General features: G+C 37.5%; 1 protein-coding gene across 1 annotated transcript in view; it reads right to left on the bottom strand.

Moving 5' to 3' along the window:
• LOC108110120 (midnolin homolog) overlaps nt 1-20,512 on the bottom strand; it is a 35,926-nt gene that overhangs the window by 11,882 nt on the left and 3,532 nt on the right. The window contains exon 2 of the mRNA XM_017219025.2: nt 3,673-3,760. Coding sequence (XP_017074514.1) covers nt 3,673-3,760 — 88 coding nt within the window. The remainder of the gene's footprint in view (nt 1-3,672; nt 3,761-20,512) is intronic.

Here is a 20,512-nt window from a genome sequence, read left to right as displayed (position 1 = left end):
GAAACTTTTCTTAGAATTTTAAATATTTTTTTTTTAATTTTTCTTAGCCTTACACCTTTTTTCTCTCAGTGTCAAGTCCTCACACCTTTCTGGAGTTCTGAAAATTCAGCAGCCCAACCCCCCCTAACCACCCTTTCTTCATTTTTCGCCCTGTTATTTATTTCGTAAATTTGCACGACAAACAACAATAGCCATAATTTCCAAAATAAAACAACACAAAAACAAAAAATATTTAAAAATAAAAAAAAGAAGAAAAAATTAACAAAACAAGACAAAAAGTTGAAATGCAAAAGAGACGCAAATTGTTAATTGGCTATTTAAACAATTTTTTTTTACTCGCAAATTGCAATTTCATTTCGTTTTGTAAATAAATTTTAATCAGCATTTCTTATTGACTTTTTTTTTTTTTTGTGGTTTTTAAAGAGAGACAAAGAAAAGTCAAAAAAGTGGAAATTTCTGATGTTTTCTAGTTTATAGATTTTAATAAAACTAAATTTTTAAAGATTTTAACAGAAACAGAAAACCCTTTGAAAACAAATCAAAAATTCAAACAAAATAAAAGTCAAATTTCCAGCCTCTAACACCAAGCTTAGTAATAATAAAAGTTATAAACCTATTGATATGGATATATATCTATATATATATCTGCATTATATACTATAAAGACAATGCATATATGGCCGAATATTCGAATGTTCAAATATATATATATGTAAATTTAGCCGTTGTGTTTTGTGCTCGTCTTTTTGGAATTTTTATGGATTTCTCGAGCACGCCAAAATATTTCTTTGTTCACATCACAAAAAATTGCATGAACTTTATATATATTCATATATATATATATATATATAGTGTGTATGTGTTTTGAATGCAATACGAAATGCAATAAATATGGCTAACAAATGTCCGTCAAAGTAACAAAGTTACGTACAGAAAAAAAAGAGAAGCAGACACAAACATGCCAAGCGCATAAAAAACCGAATTTTAAAATGCCTCAGAGTGGAGATAAAAAACTAAGCAATGTTGCAGTAAAAAAAAGTAGAAAAAGAAGTCAAAACAAGCTAAACTTAAAATTAAACTTTTGATTTAGAAAACCTTTTTCTCTAATTTAGTAAAATATTAGTAAAATATCTTCTAAAAACCTCTTTTAATTAGCTCAAAACTAAAACCTTTTCCCACCTACTTTTCCTCACTCTTTCCATGTCAACCTCTTGCAAATTCAATTTGTATTTTTTTTGTTACTTTTCTCTCGCACTTAAGTGACAAAATTTAAGCCAAGACTTAAGCAAGTTAACAAGTTCTCTCTTTGTCATCTTTGCTTGTTACCAACTCACTAGCTCAGCTTGAAACAATTTCATGGGAAAACCAATTGGGGAAAAGATGCTGAAAAACAGCAATAATGTTATGCCAAATGTTATTAAATAAGAAAAAATATTAAAAATGAACAGAAAGAGAGGCGGCAGAGAGCAGTGGCAATATTGATAAACGTTATGTGGCACTGTTTGCCAGATTCAGGTGAGTCGGCTGATTGCCTCATCGGACAGCCCGCTATTGGTGTTACTAGAAAAGTGGGAAAAGTGAGAAAAGCAAATAAAACGTTAGCTAAAACAGCTGAAAAGCAAATAAAAATTATAGAAAACAGTTGAAGTAGCTGTTGAGCGAGAAAAAGTCATGGGATGACAAGGACAGACTATTAAATATAAAAACTTTCTTATAAAAACGAACTTAATTTGTTTATAATTTATAAAATAAACAATATTTGCCTAATGAAAAATGCAAAAAATCAACTAAAAATTAAGCTTTTAAACATTATTTAATCTACTAACAAAAACTTAATCTCATGTCCAACCAAGCCATTCAATTTATTTGTGTTTTTTCTTCGTATTTTGTTGAAATCGCGTATTGACAATGTTGCAAAGCAACTTGTTGCTGCGACAGCATGTTGCAATGTCCACGACGGCGGTGTCACGCGCGGTATTTGCAAACAAAGAGATTGGTAATACTGAGAGCCAACTTGAGAGTGGAGTTACCTGAGACAGGTAAGAAAAAAAAAGAAAAGAAAAGAAAAAAAGAAACCCGGCTCATAACTCAAACGGTAAACATTAAATCAAACGGAAAAGCGTAAAAAAAGAGCATGACATAAATAATAAATAATAGTAATAGTAAGTAGAGAAAGAGACAGACAGAAAGAGAAAGAGAGAGAGCGACGATAGAAGAACAAAAATTTAGCACAAAACTGAAAGATAGAACTCTCTAAAGGTAGATAACAACAAGCTGCCTTTATAACATAATTATGTTTATTATATTTATTCAGTTACTATTTATCTACCCCGCACTGTACCCCGCGCATAGGGCCATTCCCTTTTGTTAAATGCAAGCAGCGGCGGCTTGCACGTCGAATTTCCAATTTGTTGCTTCCACCTCGCCGACTCGGCTGCGCATACAAATGCAAACTTGACCTTTAGATTTCGAGCCGGAGGGGGGCTTAAATTAAAATTGGCCAAAACTTTCTCAATAAAAACACGCACACCTCTGTACATTGCCCGAAAATGTAAAATGAATACCAAAAAAAAAAAAAAAAAAAAAATAAAAACCTTCGAAATTTGAACACAATGACCAAAAAAAAAAAAAAAAAAAAAGGGGCAGAGAGCCAGCCAAAAAGCTCTGCAAATTTGGAGAAAGAAACATAATGATTGTCATGCCGAGATCGTCAAGCGATCGTCAACTCCAAAACTCAAAAACTCCGTAAAAAAAAAAAAAAAGAAGGAAAAAACTCCAAACTCGGCTAAAAAGGTTTTTGGTATTCGTTAAAAATACTGCGGCATAAATTGAAGGCAAAAATGAGGTAAAAATCAAGCTGGAAACATGGCCAGCTGACTGTAGATTTCAAGGGGGTTAAGTCCTGCAGAAAATGTTTATAAATACAGTCAAGCTGCTTGCCTTAAATACTCTTTAAAACATGAAATACTATAAGTTAGCAAAGCCTCCAAAGGAACCCCCCCAAGCAGCACCCCCTGTGAAAGCCAATCGAAGTAGGCTAAAAACCAGTTAGACCGAAGCAGCCGAAATAAAAAAAATAAAAAAAAAATGTGTGTAATAAAATAAATATGTAAATAAATTAAAATTCATTAATGTCAAACAGCTTTGGCAACGACAAATGACGACCAGCCAGAAAAGCGCTGAACAATAATCAAGAAACGAACGGACGGAATTAGTCGAATTAGTCACAGTCACTTGGCTGTAGGCGAAGTGATTAAAATTCCTTAAGGTAAATAATATCTAATCTTCTCATATTCATTATTCACAACGAAATTATATCTTTTAGAGAGAGTTTATTGGAAAGCGACTTTAAACAAGGCCTTAAAACAGGGTCAGGGTTACGCCAGGTTGACTCTTAAAAATGTGTCAATTATGAATCCGTTTTTAAGCTTTGCTTTCTCTCTCCATTACTCAGAGGGTTTTAAGGAATATTTAAAAAAATAAATAAATATTTGATTTAAATGTTAAAGATATTTTACCATAACAACATCTTGTTTTAAAAACTGCATATACCCCTTCTTTCCCTTTAATACCAAAAATTGCATCTCTATCACAAAAATAAGTTTCGATTGGGGCTCGTTATTTGTTAGTGGCTTATTTAGTTGCCCGCTTTATTGGCCGCTTTTGACTTACCAATAAACCAGTTTCCACGTTTGGTATCAAAATGATCTTGGACCCGTCCATTAAGTTGTGATCTCTGAGCGTTCCATCCTGAAGTTCCCTGCAAGAAGAAAAAGACAGCAACAATCATGGCCGTTAGAAGAGTGACATTAATAATGTTATTAGGGCTATAAATAATATAATATAAGAAGTCAAAATAAAAAGTTAACTTAAACTAATAAGAAAGTCTAAGAGAAAACAGATAGAAGGATTTTCTACTTTAATCTTAAATATTGGAAGTTGATTTTTAACTAACAAAAATAGATTTTAGGTTTGTTTTTTGAACTTCTCTCTTAACAAACATTCACCATTGGTTTAATTTCAGCATTTTAATGTTTAATATAATTAACTTGGCATTTGCTTGGTTTGCTTTTTGTTTAAGCTCTCTCCTTCTTACCCTTTTAAGCTTATAAAAAATAAGTACAAACGGGGTTTGGTTTTGTTTTTTAAGCGTTGATTTGCTGCTGTCAGCAGCTTTGCATGCGTAATTACGATCTGTCAAGGAATCAGCACAATTTTGATAAACAATATCAAAAAAACATAAACAAATGGATAAGGAGTTGGGGTCAGTTCAACAGGAATTTGATTTTAAACATTTGAGATTTGTTTTTTAAAGGCTAACTGAGGTGGTTTATATTAAAATATTACCATAGTTGGTAACTTTACCTTCTCAAGAACATTTGCAAGTTTTTTAATAACTAATTTTGGAAAACTGCTTGAGTATGTAATATTTTATTATAATAACTAAGTTAGTTAGTTATAAAAGTTAGCCTTTACTCACTAAATAGCATCTTTTAAGTTTTCAAATTTGTAGATCTTCTTAATATCTAAGAACTCGTCGGCCTTTTGTAGAGTAATCCAACCTTTAAATAAGAATATTTCCCCTCCTCTTTTTCCCACAAAACATACCCTTTTGCTAAATGGGAATTAAAAGGCGTTCAGGTAAGAAATTAAAAGTTCAAGCACTTTACAGGTTTTGCCTTTATTTTCTCTGCTTTTGGGGCCAGTTGTTTTCAATTCCATTTTTTGTTCTCTTTTCTGTTTCGCTTTTTATATTATTTGAATTAATTTTTGTTTTTTTTTTACTTTACTTTTTAGCCTGTAATTGCTGATTTTTATTTTGTGGTTGTTGAAGTGAAACAAAGTCAAAAGTTAAACGCTGTTGACACTTTTCAGTGGCTGAATTTTCATTGTTTTTAACTTTTTTTTTTTTTTTTTTTGGCCATTGCATTTAGCAGGTGTTAAGAGTTAAGAGAGGGTAAAGGAAAGGGGGGAGAGAGTATAGCAGCAACTGAAGCCGCCACAAAACGCCAGCAGACAGACAAATAAACAAACAGCTGCCGCTTATTTGCTTAATTCGGTTTACTGGTATAATAATGCAAATATGAGAGACCGAAATCGAGTATTAACTGCCCCAAGAATTGTTTATCCCATTATTTGCCTTCTTCATATAATGAACGTGCAACACAAGCACGAATTTCCAAAAGGGCAACCACGTAGGGTCTTGCAGATAATAAACAGTTTCGTCTTTCGGTCTTAAACAAAGCCAAAAATTTGTGCTTTGTAATCAAAACGGGGTGAAAAATTAGAAACAGAATCGGAAAGTTTATGTTTAAGATTTGGTTTCCCTCCTAATTTTCCTTTATTTCCATTACAACTTTTACTACTAACTAAAAGTTCTCTCTTTTTATCATTGATATCTACTCGCTTTTGGTCTTAACTTCATCGTAAAGTACAGTTGCCACAACAGCTTTTGTCGGCCCTGAGGCAAGTGTACCACACACCATGCCACAGTCATATAATTACATATATATGTATGTGTATATGTGTATGTGTGTACATATTTGGGTATAATCAATGTCGGGCCTATATATAGATGGGCGATGCATTTGTTTTGGCTAGCAACGCAGAGCATTAAAGCCACAACAGAAACGTATAAAACTCTGTCTGATCTGAAACATAATTCAAGCGATTGGGGCGATGGGCGGTAGGCGGTAGGTATGTAAATATGTACATATGCTTAAAGTCATTTAGGGCGGCGGAAATACCTTGTCGGCAGGTGGGATGGGCGAAGAATAAACTTAAAATTATGCTTTATCACAGAAGAGAGAAAGAGCGTTACATATCTTATCAGAAGATAAATTGGTTAAAACAAAGAAAAAAGAAAAAAGCCAGCAGTAAGAAAAGTTTACCAGATTTTCACTTGGATTATTGCATTTATGACTGCCGAACTACAGTTGCAGGCAAAATAATAGGAGTTAGGGTACTAAACTAGCAAAATATAAGTTTCTTGAATGGTTTTCATGAATGCTAGAAGGTCTAACTTTTAAAATGAAAACAAAAATTTCGTTAAGAATGTTTTATTGAAGTAAATTTTCCAGTAACAGTGTGACTTTACTTATTAAAAGAAATGCCTAATTTGACATAAGCAAGGTCACACTAGGACAAGGCATTGAAAAGACAGTTTATGGCTGACATAGTATTTAAGCCTTGTTATCCCAAGTGGACTTAAGCTTACATTTCAATAAAAAATAAAGTTACTAACATAACATAAGCCAACATTTTTCTCTTACTAAAGTTGTAATTTATCTTCCCATAAAGAAGTTATAAATTTTAAGAATTAAATTCTCAAAAATCAACATTTTAAAAACAAGTTTACATATTTTTATTCTATTATTTTGACCACAACTGCATTTTGCGGCGAACGAAAGAGAGTGTAACAGAGATAATGACAGGCAGAGAGAGAGAGAGAGCGAGTTGCGGCGAATTCAGTGGCGATGCGGTAACCCCGGCAACACCAGCAACAACAATGGTAACAAGAGCAAACGAATTCAGCCAACAAGAAAGGCAGCGGCAACAACAACAACAACAGCAACAACAATGGCCATTAAACGAGGCGAGCGTTTAATGACTGCATGCATGATTGATGAATTGATAAGATTTGGTTAGTTGGCTGGCACGAAAACCGAATTTGGGTCAGCGAAAGGGGCGTGGCACGATGGCGGCAGCAACAGCAACAGTACAAAAAACAACAACAACAATCGCTGCGGTTGCACGCAACGTTCAACTTTCAACACTCACGCACACGCTCGCATCATGGATACCGACAAGGAAAACCAACAAAAAAAAAAAATAAAAATAAAACTCCGAAAAACAACCATAACCGAAAAAAACAAAAGCCCCTAGAAACCAAACAATTTGAATTTATTGCAACTTTAGTCAAATTTATTGCAATTTCCACTTTTTTGGACAAGTTTGGATATAAAATTCAGGCAAGATGATGGCGGGAGTTGCCAGAAATTTTTAGGAATTTATTAAAGGTGAAGTTAAGTAGTTTTTATGTTATAAAATGTCTCAAAATATCTTAAAACCTCAAAATTAAATTTCTTACTCATTTAATAATCGAACATAAAGTTAATTAACTTAATAACTTAATTCAAAAAACTAAATCTGAATCTCTTTAATACATAATAAGGAAGCATCCTAAAATTGTAACCACCATACTTCCCAGCATTACGTAACGTAAGGCGGCGTTTAGCGTAACGTGTCTGTGATTTTTCACCTCGGGCAGCAGCAACATGTTGCAGTTGCTGCAGGTGCCAAAGCGAAGCGAACTCACCACAGCGTCGAGTAACGTAACGTTAGAAGAGAGCAGCGGACATAGGCCAGAGAGAAAATCAGAGAGAGAGAGAGAGTGCCCATTAAAGAGACCTTTTTTATTCATTTCCTATGCTGCCATAATTTTGGTTAAATTTTCATCGCTGCGTTTTCACAAATATAATCGCTGGGCCTAAAAGCGGTTTCAAAAATCTTTGATAGCTTTAAATTGATACCCTATAATATGGATAATGTTTATTATTCTACTTTAATGATCAGAATTCTTATATAAATTCATAAATGTATTTGTGATTTGTTAGTTTTTAAAGTAAAGGCTGAAAGTTATATTAATGTTATTATCAATGGGATACGTGAAAAATTGTTTTTCCTATCCAAACAAAATCCGATCAATCGCAATACGCGAGCAACGTAAACATTATTATTACCAAGAAATCGAAATGGCTTTCATTCACATTGAAATACAATCGAGTTTATGGAGTAGATTTCGGATTAGGTAAACAAATGTTTATTCATTTTGATTTAACTTGTTTATATATTAAAATTAAACAGAATTTAATTGAATTTTTGATAATACAGAGAATAGATTTCGGTTTTTCAAAATCCAACTAAACTGAATTTTCCATATATTTTTTTATGAAAGCCCCCCGGAAAGGGGGTGTGTGTGCTTCTGTTTTAGCATTTGTGTGTTTGTTGAGGTGTGGCTGTGTTTGGCAGAGTGTGTGTAGCTGTTTAGGCTTTTTGTCTGCGGGGGTGTCTGTGTTTCAGCGTTTCTGTTTTGTATTTGCTTGTGTGTGTGTATGTGTGTGTGTGTCTGCGCCTTTACGCAATAGGCAGCAGCAACGGCAGCAGATGACGCCGACGACAAAAGCGACGCAATATGACGCGACGACGGCCAACAGCAAAAGCAACAACAACAACAACAACGACAGCCAACAGCGAAGGCCAAACGAGTTGGCTCGGTTGTTGGGTGGTTGGGCGGCCGGTTAAGCGGGGAGTGGGTTCAGGGCGGTGAGGTCTGACCCAGACAGACAGACTGGAAAACTCAGGCATAGAAAATGCAGACATCAAACTGTACAAGCCGTGTTAAAAGCTAAACGGCTCAATACAGTAAAGCAATTACAATTAGTAGGGTTCACTGTAGATGTATTTAAGTTTTTGGAAAATGCAATAACAGATTGGGAAGGGTCTTAGAGGTATTTAAACTCTTATATATAAAAAAATCTTAATATCTCCATTTATCATGTTATCTTCTATATGAAGTAAATAGTTTTCCCCCTTATTACATCCATAGTTTTCAAGATTTATAAAGTAGAAAACTCCCTTCAGACACCCAATGAATGATTTTCCTTAAATTCAAACCCTGCTGTAACTTCCTTTCTTTTGAAAAAACCTGAAATACCCCTATTGTAACCGAAGCGTAACCGATAAGAAGGTGGAAGCGTGACACCCGCAGAGATCAGGGGTTATGTGGTGTAAGGTAAGGCATGGAATGGTTATGGTATGGTACCGGTCTATGGTATGCTACCTCCACGCTCTTCACACGATCTCTTTCCTCGGTTGTTTCCCTATAAAATACCGACCGACCAACCGACCCCATCCCTTGGATATATAGGAGGGATATATACTTTAATAGGCCGCCGTTTTGGTGGGGGCATTCGGCATTCGGTATTCGGTATTTTCCAGCTATGTAATTTCAAACCGGGAACCAAGTGAATTGCCCTTTGTTGTCATAAAATTCCACCACCTTGCTATATTGCAAGTGCTGTCTATGTGTGTGTGTGTGTGTGTGTGTGGAGTGGTGTGTGTGTATTGGGCATGCTGCGTAAATTATCATGTTTACTGCCTTTCAAAGGAGCGGATGGGAAAAGGAAGAAAAAAGAAGGCTCAGGGATTGAGAAGAGAGAGAGAGAGAGAGAGAGATAGAGAGAAAGAGAGCATCACCAACTCACACACACATAGACGTCACAAGGACCCTGCGGCTATCTCTCTCTGGCACTCTGTAGCTCCTTCTCGTTTGCTCCTTGTGCCTAGTCAGTGCACAAGGGTAAAAGCCTAAAGAAGAAATAAAAAAAAAAAAGAAAACCAGAAAGGAAGCCTTCTTGCTGCTATACCCTGCTAGTGATCAAAAACCTTTAACCTTATAAAATATATAGATTAACCCTAAAATATTTTAACCATTAAACTAATAAATAATCCCAAACTATTCCACAGAAATCGCAACACACTTGCCTAATACACTCAGCAAGGGTATACAAAGTGGAGGGGGTGCTGGAACAAGATGAAAATCTCACATAGGCAAGAGGAAAGTGACATAAAGAGAAAACCAGAGAGAGCATCGCATAGAAAACTGCACTGAGAATTGAAAATGAGCATGAGATTTTCCGCTAAGCTGAGAAAATGACCCAAAAGGAAAAACGCGTGCCCAAAAAAACAAAAAAAAAAAAAAGAAGAGGAAAAAGAAAATAAAGTCTGCTTTTGGTGTGTATCCTAAAAAATACCACCTAAATGTCTGGTCAACATTTTCGTTTTGGGGTCTAACAAAGGATGGGGAGAAGGCTAAAAGGGGGGTTGACTGACTGACAGACAGACTTCCCTCGTCGAGTCAAGGGCAACTGTACACGCGCCCAAAAGCCACCCACCGACGCTTTAACCAAAAAGCTAAAGGAATACAGAAATTCAAGAAGAAAACTCATAGAAGTAAAAGGGAAAATGTTTATTACCGACTGCTTAAATAAAGTTATTTTGTATTATTAAAATGGCAATCAAATTCACTGATTATTATTTAAGTTTATATAAACTAACTTTCTTAATCATTAAAACCAAAAAAAGTTCATACAAAATAATAGAAAATTCACTAAAATGCTTAAGAAACTTCTTAAGAACTCGAAGAACCAAGAACTATAGATAGATATTAGTTACTATAATATCATATTTTCCATATCAAGGGTTGCTATCAAGGCGCTCCCCCGAAATTCCATCATTATACGAGTTTTTAGCCACCCTAACTCGATGAAGTCCAGCGGAACACCCGAAACTCTCTCAACCGTTAAGCGATTGCATAACCTTTTCTTCCATTCATTCTTCATTTCAAGTTCATTTTCAATTTCAATTTCAATTTCGTTTTCAATACTATACTATCAACCACCTCCCTCTATCACACGGAAATGTCAGAGCAGGTTCAATAGATATAAATTTGATTCGTTCTCTAATCTAGTTTCACATGCGAGCGGAGTACATACATATGTATGCGTGTACCCTACACACCATAGACAAAGGCACCGAAATGTCATACTATATATATATATATATAGTATTTCTGATACTCATTTTTTATGTTTTTTTATTGAACTTCATTTGGCTGCTTTGTTTTCATTGCTATCGGGAAAATAAGAAACGCGTTAAACAAGAACGAGAACGGCAACGGAATCTCAGCCCGAATAATTTTCGTCGACGCTGACGAATTATTTGCCAAAGAGATATGAGGAAGTATTTCTCATATTTGCTAGTCTAGTTGTTGTGACTACAGATACAGATACAACGCAGACCCCGCGCACAGCTGCAGATGGAAACGTGTTAATTAATAGAATTTTAGAGGCTTCTTTCCAGCCACAGCTCTGCCTGCTGCTGTAGATACACTTTTCTCGTTCGGCTGGTTTTCTTTTCAACTTTGCCAAATTGCCATCTTGGCAACTACATGTGATTGAGAAGAGAGAGAGTGTGGGCTCGTTGTCAACTATTCCCATAGATACATCATGTGGATTCCGAGGGATGAAGATACATAACAGCTAACAGTGCAAGTGACACGTTGGAAAATAAGCAATAGTTACAAGGGTGTTGGGCAAACAGTGCCAAGGTAGATACATTTCTTTCCTTCTAAGTCTCTATCAGAGAGGTTAAAAACAATTTCTTTAAGAACTTTTCATACTTTTCTGTCCTATTTGACTTTAAATTCCTAAAAAAATTACTATCTTTTACAGCTTTTAACCCCCTGACCCTTAACTAACTAACGTCCCTAACCTCGCCTTTGCTGGTGCTTCTACTTTTTGGTATAGATACCTTTAGAGATACTAACAAATTTAGATACCTATCCCTGTTTTCGGCCTGCACCACCCATTGACGGACTGGAGCTCTTTTTGTGGGGTTGCATGCAGCTAGCTTGGCTTGCTACCCCTAAGGCTACTTTAAAGTCAACTAATCCTAACTTTGATTACCGTTCGTTCGTTTCGTTCGGCACACACACCCATCTATATAGTAGGCAAAAATTGAGAACACCCACAGAGCCATAAAAAAAAAAGGCGGCCGCCACAGCCTGGTGCACCATCATCAACACCAGCAACCACAGCAGCCACCACTTTGGCAAAAAAAAGAGGCAAGACGATAAGGGCGGTTGAGATGGGGCTAAAACGGAAAGCAGAAACAAAAAAAAAATACACACACAGAAATTTCCAGCCCAGCTTTCACTTGAGAGAAGCTTTTCCTCCTACTCAACCGAGAACCACCCACACGTAGCAACTTGGGGTTGCAACCACCGACCATCGACCATCGCCACCGCCGCCGCCGCCGCCGCTGTTGCTGATGAGTTTCATTAATTTCCGGACGAAAAGCTGCACCACCACAACGGAAACGATGGAAGGACGCCCAGGATGTGGGATTAGAAGGCCGCCCCTTTTTGACCGAAGCTGCTGCCTGGTGCTGACCATGTGGTCTAGACCCGAAAGCGAAAGACCCTTGCCTTGGCTTACTACTCTTTGGTTATCGGATATATTAGGTATTATTTTATTATTGGAATTGATTATGTTATTATTGTGCTTCCTTTAGAGGATGGTAACGCTCTTTTTTTAAGAAAACTGATAGTAAAAAGATCTACTACTAATCAGTAATATCTCTATCGTTAGTAGAAAATACTTGATACTTTTAATGCGGGTCTTAGTCCAGTATCTATTTGTGATCCACCCGCCATGGGAGGTAAGCAACATCATCAAGGCTGTCAGCTGCAGTTTCACCAGCCAAAAGCCACCCTCCAACTCCAGCTTCAGCTACAGCTCGCTCCTCCCCCAAAACGCCCCTTTTAGCGATTTGGTTATGGAGCAAAGACTACCAAGGGAAAATCCATCGGAAAGGGTTGAGCCATCCAAGGGAAAAACCAAGAGGGCGGGCAGTAGGAGTAGAGAGGCCTGAAAAATCGATGGCAACAGCTGAAACGCAGCTTTGTAGAGTCACAACAACACATCCCATTTGCATGCGCCAGGAGGGGTGTCAGTGGGGAAGGGGAGGGGGGGAGAGGTTGAGTTTTACAGGCAGCATCCACAACAAAGACAAATTAAACAAAGGAATCAGCGAGAAAGGGGGAGCGGGGGTAGAAAATGCGGAGGCACCAACAAACAACAATGAGAAATCACAGCAAGCGACTAAAAATAGGAAAAAAGCAGCAAAGGCAAAAGCAAAAATAACATCACGCCCCCGCACATTAAAAGCAAACGCGCCCCCTTATTTAACGACCACCTCCCTCCTGCCTCTTCCCACACCCTCTCTCTCTCACAGACAGCCCACAGACCAGGAATCAGCAAATGCTTCTAATTTCGAACTATTGATTCAGAAGTTTTCAGCTATACACTAACTATACTAAACGCAGCAGCCACCGGAAGACATTTTCCAAAGGGCAAACATTGGAAATGCTAAAGTCACACAGTGATGACAGCGTAATGGGAACTTAGACAGGTGATAGATGTGCATGGATAGAGATGGAATATCATAAATAAATAATGAAATATCATACAAGAACCCTTGGGATTCAGTTTTAGAGTGCTAAAAGTTGAGCTTTCTTTAAGGAAAAAAGAAAAGCTTAATTTCGGAGACGTTTTTCGTTAAAAAGCAGTTTTGAATTTCGTTTTCTTATTTACAAAACTTGTGATAAAAGTTACGTTATCTTCTTTAAATAATAATGAGAATGAAATTCTTCACCGTCTTTTAGCCACATGATTCCACTGTAGCTTCATAGATGATTTGATTTTAAAAATATGGCTAAAAATATAAAATTTATAGATAATATTCAAAGATGAATCATAAACCATTGAAAGGAAATTAATCATAAGATATTACCAAAAAAAACTTTCGAATAATCAACAAAGATGAGTAATAATAAATAATATATAAAATACCAAAATGTAAAAAGAATTTTATATTTATAGATTAATCACAACGAAAAGACATTAATCATTAGCTAAAATCTAAAATTTTAAGAATCAAAAAGCAAAACTTAAAGGGATAGCTAGATGAATCATATCTAAACAGAGACGACACAAATCATTAAGTAATATCTATTTCTAATTTCTAATATTTCTACATGAATCATATTTATTATAGAACATGATATCTAGAGATCACTGTGGCTGGCTGCATAATGCATGGATTGATTTGAAAGGGGAGACGCCACTCAGCGGATCTCTAGCTAAAGCCAGCAGCAGCAACAACAACAACAACAATAACGATAGCAGCAACTGCAATAACAGAACAGCAACGAAAACAGCTTTTTTACGCCTATGCCTGTGTGTGTGTGTGTTTGTGTGTGTGTGGGGCTGCGCGCGCATACAAGCAAACAAAACCCACACACAAGCTTAGCAACAAAGAGCAAAGAGAACAATTGCCGGCCGGCCGAGCAAAACTGTTGATGGGGAAAAGAAAAAAAAAAAAAAACAACAAACTGTATAGGGTGGGGGCGGTGGCGGTGCGCGGGTGGTAATGGGCGGTCATGCGAGAGGGGAACACTTCTCTCCGATGACGTTATTGATGCCGTAAGTTGTTGTTTTTTCACTTGTTTTGCATTGAAAGTAAATGCAATTGGATGACGCCGACTGCGACGCCAGCTTCTGATGGCCTTTTCCAAGCCCCCTCTTTCTCCTCTCTTTCCTCCTCTTTTCTTAATGAAAATAGAGCACTTTAAGCCATAGTTAGATCTCCTCTTTCAGATCGAAGGGGTAAACTATTTATGGAAAATTACTAGAGAGTTTACCATATTTTCATTCGAAACCATTCACATACCAAATTTCACAAAAATCGAATAAATTTTATGGCATTAGAACCTCCATTTGTTTACAGTGCATCCAATTCACAGCTTAAACAAGTCTGTGAGTAATTGAAAATTAGAATGAATGTGTTTTGCGGTGTGTGTAGGTTGCTGCTGATGCTGATGCTGATGATGTTATTTAGATTCCCCTCAATTTGACAGCAAATGCATGTGAATGAAAACCAGAATCAAAGAAACGAGCAAGCGACTGCTGAATGAAATCGTTATAAAGGGGGATTAAAGCCACCAGAGGAAGTGGGCAAAAAAATATCAATCAGTAAAATAAATGAGGAAGTTATCTAGCATTTTCTATGTTTTACCCATTATTATTTGGGTTTTTAGCAATCTAGAAAGTTTTTCCTCTTTTTTCCTGTCACACATTTCCAAATTCATTAGATTGTGACTAACTTCTTTTAGTACAAGTAATACAGCTGGTTAGTAGTTAAGTATTAACGTCATAAAACAGAAATTAGAAAGTTCTTACAAACTTTTTGATAGAGAAAAATCAGGACTGCCCTTGAATATCACTCTTAATACACCAATCCCATTCAATTTTCCCAGCACTATATATATTGCCAGATTTCCTTCCCGTTTTTGCAACATTTTTATGATTTTGAAATATTCGTCTGTATTTGCTTTGTTGTTTGCATTTTCCTTTGTCTATTTTCACTTGGCAAACTCTTTTAATGGCTGAAAATTTCGCTGAAACTGCATCAGAAGGTGATTTCGCGCCGAAAGAGTGAAGAATCGAAGCAGGGAATAGGTTAAAGCCTTTCCGCTTAATCACCAGCAATTTCGATTTTGCATTTTTTATGAGGATAAACAAAGATGTTTTTTTTTTTTATGCGTTCATCGGTTTCTTCTTTCTCCTCGACACTTTGGTGGTTGGTGGTTTTCTTCTTCTCTTCTTATTTTCCTTTTTTGTGGCTTTATGGTGGTGCATTGACACATCAGGCCAACCACTGAACCACCGAAGAAAACAGCAGGAAGAAAGAGTCATTGGTCTGGGCCATAAATAGACGGCGAATATGTTTCGGGTATTTGGGTATTTCGTGGATCGTCTTCTTCTCTCTTGCATGCAATTTGGCACAATTAAGGCGAGTATCTGCCAGATACAAGATACTCGTTCGTACAAGATACAAAATGCAAACACACCCGGTCCCCGGTACAGACGGGCAAACATGCAAACGTGCCGTTAGCTCAGATTTGGCCACTATTTAATTTTGTATCTTGCAGATACACTCACACACACACACACACCAACACGCACTCAACATAGGCATAGGCATTAGATACACACAACCGCAGCACCTTAAATAAACTTAAAAGAAGGCGACCAACCACCCAAAACAGCAGAGCGCAAAGCCAACCACCCACCCACTAAAACCCAGACCAACCCATCAAATGCACTGAAAGAAAAAACTATCCCCCCAAGTTAAATATATTTTAGCTTTAATGCTGAAGTATCTTGTAGTTTCCGTTCTTAAGCCCTTTAGTCCCTTTTAGTCTTTCCTTTTTGAACTTTTGAAGTTCATCCTTTACTTTTACCATAACATACCTTTACGACAAAGAGATGCCTTTTTCTTGCAGTGTATCATAGACCAGACCATCCCATTCATTCACCATTTAAACCGAAGCGAAGCAGAGCAAAAAGCGAACGAACGGGCGGGCGGGCGCACACATCCTCCCGATTCTGCGATGCTTTCTATTTTTAATGCCTGGCAACTTTGTTGCACCAAGACTTTTCAGTTTATTCTAATAATTCAGTGGGTGGAAAGAAAAAAAAAACAAAAACAACAAAAACGACGATGCCAACGTCAAGCTGCAGCAATAGTGATGGGAAAATTTATTGAATGCGCCAGCAGCAGTGGAAAACGCTGATGGAGAAGAAGAAGAAAAGGCAGGCGAAGACGATGAAGATGAAGGGGGAGAGGCAGTGACAGCGGCAGAGAAGAAGAAGCATTGAGGCGTGGCGCCATCTAGCGCCGAACAAAGCCAAGGCTAAGGCCTGAGGCCATAAACAAGTGTTGGGAGAAGGAGCAGGGGGGAGGTGAAGAAGAAAAAGCGAGGAGGGGGTTTCGAGCAAATAACGAAGGGTACAAAATGGCAGCCAAGGGCCATTTGGAAAAAGGGGGCGGCACTTGTGGGGCTTGGAAATTGGCCAAGGGTGAAGAGGTGCTGGTCATGAGGCAAGGGAAAGGGAAAGGCAACGAGACCGGGCCAGAGATAGAGAAAGGAAGGGGTGGGGTGGGGTGGAGCAGAGCAAGATGAAGCAAGAGGAAATGCGAAGGCAGGTGATGTGAGCTGGTGGTGGTGGTGGACTGAACTCTCTGTATCTGTGTACCCTGTTACTTTCCCAGTAACAAAACGAGTTTTCACACGCAGACAGCTCGAAAAGAAGGATGTAACGTTTGGGCCAGGCCCAAAAAGCGTTGCCCAAAAGACACGGCCCAGCATGATTTTAACATACAAAACAAGAAATCATAAAAATCTTTTTAATTTCAAGAACCAGCAACGCCTAAGATTTTTCAAATTCTTTTTTCAAGGTAAAATTTGCGTTTTTATGGCTTTCCTTATCAAGTTTGTAGTGCCAACATTCGTGGAGATAACGAGGGAATATACCAAATATTAGTTTTTTTTTTGCCAAATATTAAAGGCAAAAGTCAGCACTGCAGGAAGAAATATAAACAAAAATTGAAAGTTCTGAAAAACTTTTCAAGTTCCCAAAGTTGTTAGACCTGAAAACTAGTATTGCCATGAAAATGTAAATAGTGACAAATTGAACTAGTTTTTTAACCACTTAAGGTTCTAAAATTGGTAAATCCGACAACTACTGATCAATTTGGATAAGTTTGCTTTGGAAAATGCCTTAAAAGTGGGGAAGACTTAAAATGGGCAAAGAGGCAGAGCGTGGAGGAGCAAAGCAAATCTTGTGTAACCCAATCTGCGGGAACGTGGAGAGAGCCCAGCAGCGAGCTGAGAGCGCGAGCGGCAAACAAACACAGGCAAACAGTCGACCGCTGAGAGCAGACAAGCAGACAAACAGACAAACAGACAGACAGAGACGACGAGAGGCAAACAATGAGGAAAGCAAAGCAGCAGCAGCAAAGCAGCAGCAGCGCAGCAGAACGAACAAAGCACGCTTGTCTATATTCCAAACAAGATCTCTTCTCGCCGCCTAATCAACGACGTAAAAAATAAATAAATACAAAACAAGCAGCCAAGAACTGCGCAGCAAAGGCAACAAAGAAAAGTGCCTCGTTTTCACCCTTAACCCATGACAACAGCAACAGCAAGAGCAAAAGCAACACAGCACACAACTAAAACCCAACCCAAGCCAATCCAATGAAGTTTGATCAAACATGTCAGATAACAAAGATCATTTCGGCTTGCCGTGAATTTAAGAACCTTTCGTAACTGAAACCATAAAAGCAGTACAACCTGAGTGAGATGGGTACATGCGGTGCAAGGGGGACGGCCACAGAGAGAGAGCCACTAAAGTCAAGCCCCAAAAAAATAAAAACGCGGTCAAAATCCACCATTTGGCCCAAGAAACTCAACTCAGTAGGCATCTCAACTCAACACGCGTAGAAAGCCAAAACTCAACATGTGCGAGCGCGCAAGGCCACACTAAAATCTAAATTATAAGCATAAAGCTAATTTATGATCAATAACCAAGATTAAATAATGATCTAAAATGCTCTTCAAATATAAAAATTCTATTGAAAATGGAATGATTTTTTAATATTTTTCATTTTAAATATTATAAGTCACCATTTACGATGATAATTGGCCATCTCATCTATAAGAAATTCAAATAAAATAGATTTAACTTATCCAAAGATATATTTTAAATAAAAAACCTATTAAATGGCTATGATATTTCATCTATCTTTCTAGTTTATAACTTATAGTTCAAGTTAGACAGGCTAGACTGTTAGCAGAAGGTAAAAGCACACGCGCCGCTAGTTCGCTGGCTGATGACGTCTATATGGGCAATGAGGCACCGAAAACATCACCGTTTCCGATGCCCCCACCTATTACCTATTTCCTCTTGCCTTAAAATTAAAATTATGAACAGAGAAAGAGAGAGAGAGACGAAGAAAAAGCGCATACTAAAATTAAAACTGTTGATAATACAGGCCCCAGGGCCAAGCGAAATCATGGGAGGTGGGAGGTTTTTTGTTTTTGCGTGTGCTTTGCGTTTCATACAATTACGTAGCTCTATCTGAAGAACCCTAAGGTGACATTTATATATATATATATGTATGTATGGGGCGGGTTTGGGCTTATGTCATACCCATATAGCACACACCTTGGAAGTGCGCCACTACTAATCGGGGGAATGAAACACCGGCGGCAGGGGCTAGGGCTAGTCTGATAGGAACGGGGAGATCTAATCTGTTTGCATTATTCTGATACGAAATGATTTCTCTCCCTCTTCTCTCTATGATTTGTTCACATAATACATAGAGCTATACTAATATAACTAATTAAGTTAAACTCTAGAGTGCTATATCTGATTTACGCAATTTAATCCGTTTTATTCAATCTGCGAGCACAGCGCATCTATATAATTAGCTTTTCGGGTTTCCCACTATAAGAGTACTTCAATATTATGTTACATTTGTATAGGTTTGACTCGAAATCCGGTTTCTTGTTTATATGGAAACAGTCCAGTTCAGGTTTCTTTCACCACCACCACGTGTTCAAAAAGGGTTGATGTTGCAAAAGACAAAGGAACGTAAATTTTTAATGGGCTTTAGCTACGGCTTTATCTGGTTTATATATATTTAAAACGTTATTAGAACCAGCTCTTTAAAATTCCCCCAAAAAAAAAATAGTATCGCATACGAGACTTTTAATTAAAAATAAACGATTTTTTAATTGTTAACGTTAACAGCTTGAAATGCGATACTTTCTTTGAAATGTTTTTTTTCTTATATCTGCTATAAAAGTCTTTGAATAGAGTCCATAGCCTAAGCATCATCATGGCAACCACGTGGTTTTAAAGGGTTGGACAGATAGATAGATATACTCTCCCGGTTTTCCACCATATTTTCCATTTGGCCAGTTTCCTTGTGGTCGACCACCTTTTTTCCACGCCAGTGATATGAATATGGTGACCTGGAGATTCACGTTTGGTGGTGTCTGGACGCCTCTCGTCATTCATTTAACAAAGAGGAGGATGGTGGTGACTTTGCATGCAGCACGAAGTACTCATTCTCATTCACTGATGTGTGCAACATTTTTGCCTTTTCGCTGCCCAAACACAGAAAGAAAAGCTTATGTAACAAATATGTTACTTTTCATGATGCCAAAAGATATTAGAAGCAGATTTTTAAACGTTTTAATTTGATTTTTGAATGATATTTATATAAAAATTTATTGGTCAGCGGAGGGCATCGAACCTGAACCTCTCTCTATTGGCTATTGTATTCTGTTTCCGTTTTAGTTATACATTTTGGCCACTTTTAGTCCATTCTGCTGGATGCTGGTTACATCTTCAGTTTAAGCATTTGCTTTTTTTTTACCAGTGTAAGTCACTTCTTCTGCCACTTCTTCTTTTAGCTGGTGGTGGCTTCTTCTTTCTCCACTTCTGTTTCGGCTTTTTCTGCGGGCGGGTGATTTTCTTCCTTTTGGGATATTTCACAGAATTGGTGGTGTGAATAAGCTTTTACCAAAAGCCTTTTTTTTTCTATGCTTAGGCCGGGTGGTAGGTTTTCCGCATCGGTCTATACACACACATATATATATATATACATCCATATGTACTTCATTTTTTGGCGGGGGTGGCATCTATGGCTTCTTCTGCTCTGCTTCTTGTCATTCTTCTGGTTTCTGCTCCTTTTGTTGTTGTTAGGGTTATAAGCCAACATATGACATTCAGACAAAGAAGAAGAAGACGAAGCAGCGACGAGGAGAGTCCATTTTCCGAATGTCCGATAAGCGCAGCCTGCCAACATCATCATCATCATCATCATCAAAGAAGAAGAAGTGGGGGAGCGGATAGAAGGAGAAGATGAAGGAGAGGAGAAGGAACAAGAAGAAGAAGCAATTTGATTGCAGAACAAAGAAGCGGGCACAAAAATCTCTGCCACACACACACACTTACACACACGCGTAGGAACA

This window comes from Drosophila eugracilis, unplaced genomic scaffold (genome assembly GCF_018153835.1).
Source record: "Drosophila eugracilis isolate 14026-0451.02 unplaced genomic scaffold, ASM1815383v1 contig_2155, whole genome shotgun sequence".
Classification (NCBI taxonomy): domain Eukaryota; kingdom Metazoa; phylum Arthropoda; class Insecta; order Diptera; family Drosophilidae; genus Drosophila; species Drosophila eugracilis.
This window is presented reverse-complemented; position numbering and strand designations above follow the sequence as displayed.